General features: G+C 40.6%; 1 protein-coding gene across 1 annotated transcript; it reads right to left on the bottom strand.

Annotated features, from left to right (window-relative positions):
- Positions 1-394: 394 nt before the first annotated feature.
- Positions 395-3,448, bottom strand: LOC124327728. Its single transcript, XM_046786725.1, has 2 exons — positions 2,986-3,448; positions 395-2,802 (listed from the first exon to the last, which is right to left on the bottom strand). Exons 1-2 carry the CDS (start codon positions 3,446-3,448, stop codon positions 395-397), a joined length of 2,871 nt encoding a protein of 956 aa, XP_046642681.1.
- Between the last annotated feature and the right edge of the window lie 5,112 nt (positions 3,449-8,560).

Here is an 8,560-nt window from a genome sequence, read left to right as displayed (position 1 = left end):
AAGTAAATTAAATTATTTTTGTTCTGGTCACACCGCATATTTTTTGTCTAATTTTTAAGACCAAAAAGTCCTAAATGTGTCGTAAAACGCCCGAGCTATGGAGCGTTACATACATACATACATACATACATACATACAGACAAAGTGACATGGCTTTTTTTTTCTGCGTATGCGATTATTAGCTTCGCCCTTCGGGCTCGCAATTATGTTATTAAGATAGAAAAGCAAGCTTATCAGCTCGCCGAATGGATAGTCGTAAGCCAGTTAAAAACTGTCTTAAATGACAAATTCAGGACCTATTTTGTATTCAAAAGTGACGTTACGTTGTTGAGTGACAAAGGCACACGAAAAGCGAATTTGTGAGACAGCAAAACAGTAAGAAAATAAAACAAATTTATTCTGGGTTATTTTCAAACCATTGATCTTGTGTAACCTGACACAACATATTTAGCCGTCTTTCTTCCATCTTTCTAGCAAATAACCCATCGCCAGTCGATATTTTCAATGCTCTTTGATAGTCAAATGGCAAGACGGCCAAATCACTAATGTGTCTTCCCCTTGAAAGAGCGACGAAAGTCAGGCCGGCGGTTTCTTTGGGACCGATGTCTACAACAGTTTTGCCTAGAGTTTCTCCTTGAGATTTCCATACGGTCATCGCATAAGCCAGGCGAAGGGGAAACTGAATCCGGACGGCTCTCGTGTCATCAGACCGTATGGATATTGCCGGGATTGGTATACAGTTGTGAGTTGAAATGCCGTTATTCATGGTTGTAGAGAAGAATTGAGGACCGGTATAATCAGGCCATCTAACAACGATGAAATCAGGCAGATCAACATTGGGCTGTTTGGAATAGACGATGTCAACCACGGTACCTCTGGCACCATTAGTGAGACCCACATCCGTGTTGATGTTGGATGTTAACGTTACTTGGGCTCCAATCGCAAGGTACAGTTCAACTTCAAGCCCTCGAAACTGATCAGATGGCTTTGACTTGCCACTTGAAGGCACATTTACCGACCGTAGTAGGGTGATTGGCATTTGAAGTTGTGGTAATTTAAAGTAATTCCTGCGATTAACAGCTTCGTTGGTGGCAAACAAGTAGGTCGCATCTTCAAAATCAGTGCCAAAGTTGGCAATGGCTTCCGGATTCCTTGCTTGAAGGAATTTCCACTGGTCTATGGAACAGTTTCCCTCTCTCAAAGAGTTGAGTGTGTCCAGGAATGTTTGCTGGTCAATGTCGCCATCTTCTACTTGTTGTCGTCGAACTTCTGTCAACTTGATGACGGATTGGAAAGCCAAGTAAGCGGCCCGACCCTCGTTGGCAAACGGTGCTGTTGATTGGGAATAGAGGGAAGGAGCAGCCACAGGAGGAAGCTGAGCTGGATCTCCAACCAAAATAACAGTCAGCCCACCACAAAAAAGGTTGTTGCCTTTAGCTTCACGAAGACGAGCGTCAATTTTTCCAAGCATGGTCAAGCTCAACATTGAATATTCGTCAATTATGATAATTTTAACATGACGAAATTTCTCTTGAAGAGCTGCCAGTTTCGCTCCATTAAGAGGGCCAAACTTTGTGCCTTGGCCTTTTTCTACTGGAATTTGAAATATCTTGTGCAAAGTTTCACCGCGGATGAGATGGGCAGCTTTCGCGGTGTAGGCCGAACGGACGATATGTTCTTTAGGGACAGCACTGGAAATTGCTGAAATAGTGAAGGTTTTGCCAGTACCAGCTGTGCCATTGACGATCAATAACAACTGTTTCCGAGATTGCAGAGCCTCAACAACCATATCGAACCACATTCGTTGTGAACGATTCAGTTGACTGGGACTGACAAACGGTAAATCTGTAGAATCAGTGCCGAGATCTCTTCCGTTGGTTAGATGATTAACCACCCAAGTGCTTCCACAGGCCAATTCATGTGGAGTGTAATGAAGCTGAAGACTAGTCAGCCAAGGGAAAGAACGGTCAATCACAGGTAGATCAGAACGAACTTCTTGTTCGCCAGCAGGTCGCATACCGACCGCTTGCTGCCATTCAAGTTGATTAAAGTTGTCGTTTTCAATGTTGTCTTCTTCCTGGAGGTCATCAGCTGCCTGATCTAATCGACTTTGTAATTCTTCGTCTAAGTTGAAATATTGACGCAGTTCCTGAGCTGCAGTCAATCGAAAGTCTTGCCATTGGCGTACGACAAGGTTGTCATCCAAAAGCATTGGAATAGATGATTCCGTCCATGGGAAAAACTTGATTAGCGAATATCGGCAGAACAGATGGTAGGTAGCTGACGTAGGAGAATTTCGATGCACCGGGAATGTCAAAACAATGGTCTTGTCCGGCTTGGGATTATTTCTAAGATTCCCTTTGACGACAGTGAAGTGACGACAAAACTCGATAAAATTGGGTTGATCAAGATTCCAATTGGGGTAGGTGTTTTGTTCAATGTAAACATGACGTTTGGCAAAGTAGGTAAGCAGAGTTGGTCGAGTTTCCAACTCACCAGTCGTTGGATTTCTGAAGACTTCGTTTACAGTCAGGTCCAAAGAAACGTTGACGTAATTGAAGGATGATTCACAGTGGTGGCCGGAAAACAAAATGCGCGACGCTTCACCTTTCCCGATGTCACGATGGCCAATGGAACGAATGATAGAGGAGCGAAAAGCGGAGCCAGCATTATCTGTGACATCAGCCTTGTTGATAATCGTTTTGATCACTTGCTGTAAAGTGTTTCCAGACCGCTCTTGTTTGCTAGCATACTTGACCATGTAGTTCATTGCAGCGTGATGATCAAGAATGAGCTGAAGATCTACATTGGCACACCAATGTTCCAACATTGATCTGTTGTGAACATTCATGTACTTGTCGTTTCTTTTGAGAACAATTTTCGCACGAACAGAGTCTGTGTTTCCGATTTTTTCAAAAACTATTCTCGATTCACTAACTAGATCAAAAGGAAAGTGGAAACGACATTTGCCGTCCTTCGATTTACAGTAACCGTCTGGTCGACAGACGTGACGTTGAACACAGTTTGCCAATCTTTCGAAGAAGTCGTCCATGGCTGCTCCATCGTTCAAAATTGACGAGACATTGCTTGAACACGGATGGGGAACTGGTACTTCAGCATTGAACGGGTTGACTGGATCAGACCGAGTATTACAGGCACACAACAGAGTATCGGCATACTTTAGAACCTTGAGTTCTGCAAGAATGCCGGCTTCAACTAGATCTTGCTTTTCTTGGACGTCTTGTTCGCTAAGGTTTGCTGTGTACTGTGGATCAGCTAGTTTTTGCGCCATAAGTCGGCCAGCGTAGACTTTAATCATTAGGTCGGCAATCCCCGGGTCGTTTTTGAGCTTTACAACACCGTGGGCATGAATGGCTGTTCTTGATTGCCACTCGAAACGATACCAAAACCATTCGAGATCCAAGACACCACCGAAAAAATGTTTCATGAAAAGACGTAATTTTTCGGAAAAGTACCAGTCTGCTAGATGTAAATTTGCATTTGTACTCTGGTAGCGAAGTTTTGGTTCAGCTGAACCGTTGGGCATGAGACGATGGAGGTCGTCCCAGTGATTGTCAGCAAAGCTAACAGTAAAAAAAGCCGTGCCAAGACCTTTCTGTTGCATTATAGCCTCTAATTCTCTCCGACGCTTGCTCCAGTAGGCGTCACTGCCAGTGACATTGGCTGTATAAGAGTACATTTTGCTGATGACCGAGTCAAGTTGACCGTTGGCAGCCATAGCCTTAAGTTCCTCCATAGACAATGCAGCTTCTTCGGGATTTTGTCTCAGAAAAACGGAACACTGCCCAAGGGCTCGATGGCGTCGTATGCGATCAACCGACCAAAAACAGAAGCGCTCATGTTCAGCAAACGGATAATACAAATACTCGTTTGGATGAGATTCGTCGGGTTCCTTTGTACAATCAATCTCGGCATATTTCATTAAGTGGTTAGAAGCAACGAGTTCGGATAGGTCTTGTCTGCGACCTTTCTTTGTTGGGTCAGCTTGCCCAAGAGGAAACAACTTGATGAAAGCCAGAGATGCAAGACCAGACATGACCTCAAATTCGTTGATAGGCTCAGTTGAAATTGTTGGCCAATTAACCGGATCGAGCGCATTTAATATTTCATTTTGTTGAGGAGGCCTGATGTTGTTTGAAATGACGAAAGCGACATCAGGAGGTTGTGGCTGATCAAGAATGTCTTCTGATGGAACATCCCTTGTCATGGCTCCTTCGTCAGTGACATTCAATTCATCGTTGTCGCTGTCCATCGTCGGAATATTTAACAAAGGTCCATCTTCGGGCAGCAAATCACAGTTGGTCTGGCTAAAAGTGATACGATGTGAAGCAAAGCCTGGATGGTTCTGAATGAGAAATCGGCCAACTGCTTCAACTCGTTTTCGGCAAACTTTGAATTCGGCACAGGTGTTGTCCACACCTCTCCTTCTTATGACGAGGCACGGAAGTTGCTCTGCTGTGAGAGGAATCTCTCTGATGAATCCGGCTACGTCTTGTTTGAAATTTGCCACGTAGCCACGAGAAACATGTCCACCAGAAGGTAGCCGGAAGACAGACATGATGGAAATTACTGGCGAGAGAAGCATTTCTTCAAGAGGAGTAAGTTCCCGAAAGTGCTTCTGAATTGCTAGTGGAATAGATGAAAAATCACGCACCATATCATTTTGAATGCCAAAAGGGTTGAATTCCGTAAGTTTCTTGCAACGGCAGCAAATGTAGGGATCGACAATTGCATCTGTTGTAGGCCACAATTCTCGACAGTGGAGGCAATGCTGCTGATTTAATTGATGCAATTCAGAATGGAATTTTTTCATATGCTTGTCGACGAAAGGTTGCTTATGAAGCGGTCCATTGACGGAAGCATCAAAAACATCTAGATATTCTTCTTTGGAGATTTGACGGGTTTCCCTAGATCGTCGTTGAATACTTGCATTACTTTGTCGCCTATCGTTAGCTTCATCTTGGGTTTCATTGGATATTCTGGCGGCAAATCGAGCAGCGGAAGCAGCAAGTCTAGCAGCAGTTTGTTGAGGACACTCGGCTTCTCTGTCGAATGTATGCCTCAGAGCATCTTCAGCACGGCGATTAACAGTCTGTTGTTCAGACTCGGCTGATCGTACTGCAGAATTCCTGAGAGCATTTGCTTCAAGTCGAGCACACCGCTGAACTTCAGACTCGGCTAATCGTGCTGCAACATTTCTAGCAGCATTTGCTTCAAGTCGAGCACAAAGCTGTACTTCAGACTCTGCTGATCGTGCTGCAGCATTCCTAACAGCATTTAATTCAAGTCGAGCACACCGCTGAACTTCAGACTCGGCTGATCTCGCTGCAGCATTCCTGACAGCATTTGCTTCAAGTCGAGCAAACCGCTGTTCTTCAGATTCCGTTGCTCTACGTTTGGCTTGCCTAGCTGCAAGTTCATCCTTTCGTTTTCTCTTAGAAGACATTTTGACGTTCGATAATCCGGGAATAGATTTGACTATTGCTTTTGGTGTGGTAAAAAAAACAATCAGGCAGAAACGGTGTTTTTGTGTGGTAAAAACAGTCTGACAGAAATGGTGTGTGTTTGGCACCCTTTAAAATCAATTTGTTTTTTTTATGGTAAAAACAATCGATATTCTGGGAATAGAAATCATCAAAGTGATGGAGCAATGTGATTTCTTGTTTTCTTTGTATGGTAAAAAAAACAATCAGGCAGAAACGGTGTTTTTGTGTGGTAAAAACAGTCTGACAGAAACGGTGTGTGTTTGGCACCCTTTTAAAATCAACTCGAGTCGAATCACCCTTATATAACCTCGTATCAACACTTTCTTTCGCAATTGCAATCCTGTGGGATTTTTCTGTCACAGTTCAATATCCTTGCAAGTTATTTTCGTTTAGTTTGCTCAACTCAAATGTTCCTATTTTTACAAATAAAGTTCAATAATTGAATTTAAAAATAACCATTTTTTAGTCAAATAACTGCAAAACATAAATGCAAATCTGGTTGTTGCGTCATGGATGGGACATCAAAGATTGCGTCATCACGGCGATACTACGGACATCTGGTGGTGATTTGTTTGGGCGGAATATATTCGTAAAATTATTTTACTCATGTTTAACCATCCATTACGAATATATTTCAATAAAAATTATTCGACGAGAAGGATGAATTTTTAACTTAACACTTTAAATAAATGACACTTACATATGTAGTGGAAAGTGAAATTTAAACCTAAGGTGAAAAGTTGTAGTCGCCACCGCCAGATGTCACTAGTCGTTAAGCAATTATTTTAACAGTTTTTCATTAATTACAGAAGAACTAATTGCGAGCCCGAAGGGCGAAGCTAATAATCGCATACGCAGAAAAAAAAAAGCCATGTCACTTTGTCTGTATGTATGTATGTATGTATGTATGTATGTAACGCTCCATAGCTCGGGCTTTTTACGACACATTTCAGACTTTTTGGTCTTAAAAATTAGACAAAAAATATGCGGTGCGACCAGAACAAAAATAATTTCATTTACTTAATTAGTTCTTCTGTAATTTAACTTAACACGTTTTCTGTGTTTAAACTTAACACGTTAAGTAAATGACAACCACGTTAAGAAGGGAAAGTGGAATTTAAACCTAAGGTGAAAAAGTTGTAGTCGCCACCGCAAGATGTCACCAGTCATTAAGTGGATGTGTTTCTGTGTTTAAACTTAACACGTTAAGTAAATGACAACCACGTTAAGAAGGGAAAGTGGAATTTAAACGATGAAAATAATAATAATAATTCTAAAGGGTGTGACTTTTTTATTTCCAATTTCTTGGGAAATGAGCTCTCTTCTTTCGAATTTCGATGCACGACAAACGACACATACAATAAGAAATATTAAAGTAAATTGAAAAAAATAATCTAACTTTCAACGATTTTCATTTGTTGCTTCCACATGGTAATGCAAATTTTTCTCTTTTTTTTCATTTTGTGTTTGTTCATTCTAAAAAATAAAATATTTTTTCTTTTCATTTTGTCCTTTTTATTTTGTACTTCTCAAGTGAAAATGTGCATGTCGCTTAGGAACTTTGTAACTTGACTCTTTCCCTCTCTCCAGGGCTGACTATTGACTAATATAAACTTGGTTTGTCTTAAAAGATAAAACATTTCTTTCCTCCCCAAATCTTTCCCTTGCTGATTCCTCTTCAATCTTCGTGCCATTTCAGCATTTCTATAATTCTATTGTACTGTAGGATGTGTCGGCGCTCTGCTTTATTAATCGACTTTCAAACTATATATTAACTTGTACATCTTCAAAACTTAAAGTTTATATCAAGAGAGAAATTTTCCAAATTGCCCAATGAACGTGATTCTATCTTAGAAATTATGATTTTTTCTTTAGCGATTTTCCTAAAGATGATTCTTAATAAGTGTTCAAACAAACGAATAATTACGACGAGTACAAACGAGTAATTTTTAATAGCTTTTTCGCTTTTTTCTCTCCTGAAATTTTAAACAAATGATTTAGCTTTTAGCTTTTAGCGTTAGATGCGATAGCGATTGCATCTGAAACCCTACGATGCCAACTCCTACCGCTAGATGCACCACCTCCCAGTACGGTTGATCGGAAGGGGATGGGTAGAAGGTAGAGGTATGGTATGGTATGGCCGTAGCCGTATAGAGTAGTTCGACGACCGACCTTGGGCTAAGTTCAAAAGTAGTACGTGTGAAAACGCAGAATCTTATTGTAATTGTTTACTTTAATGCTCCAATGTTATGAGTCTGGATTTTTTTTATTGATTACCTTTTTAGCTCAGTGATAGATTTAAGTTACGAACACGAGACTGAGGTTTTAAAGAAACTTACTTATTCCCATTGGTAAAGATCAATCTATCTGCCTATCAAAATATAGAGCTAAATTGCTGCTCTGTTTTCAATTTTCCATTTACAGACTGAGGATTAGAGAGTTTATTTGATACTTTTACTACACAGATAGTAAAACATTATATGTTATTTCTCCTCTTTTAATCTAGGTTGCACAGTGTATTACCACTCCTTTGAAGTTGATACATATACCTGCAGAGTAGGAAGTGTAGGCTATGTGTTTATAAGTGTGTGTACTTGACTTTACAACAAGCACTGGTACCATACTAAACCCTAGCTGTTTTTGCAAAGCTGTTTCGAAGCACGAGCAAAATTTGTCTAAACATCAACCTTCCCAATAAAATTTGTGGTAAGATAACATTTATTTACATTTTTTAGACTTTTACTAAACAGAAAGAAAAACATGAATATTTTTATTTCTCCTCTTGATCTAGGTTACACCGTGTGTACCACTCTTTTGAAGTTTATACAGATACCTGTTGTATACCTGCTGTAGTACTGAGGCTATGTGTTTATAAGTGTGTAGTACTTGACTTGACGACAAGTACTGGAATTACTAAACCCTGTTTTTGTAAAGGTGTTTGGAAGCACAAGCACAATTTGGCCAAACACAAAGTGGTATTTAACTATCAAAGTATTTCCTATCCGAGCACCTCATATACTATTAATTTGCTGTGACAGACTGATTTGGAAGGC

Source organism: Daphnia pulicaria, chromosome 2, assembly GCF_021234035.1.
Source record: "Daphnia pulicaria isolate SC F1-1A chromosome 2, SC_F0-13Bv2, whole genome shotgun sequence".
In the NCBI taxonomy this organism is placed as follows: domain Eukaryota; kingdom Metazoa; phylum Arthropoda; class Branchiopoda; order Diplostraca; family Daphniidae; genus Daphnia; species Daphnia pulicaria.
The sequence above is the reverse complement of the archived record's forward strand: the minus strand, read 5'-3'. Positions and strand labels throughout refer to the sequence as shown.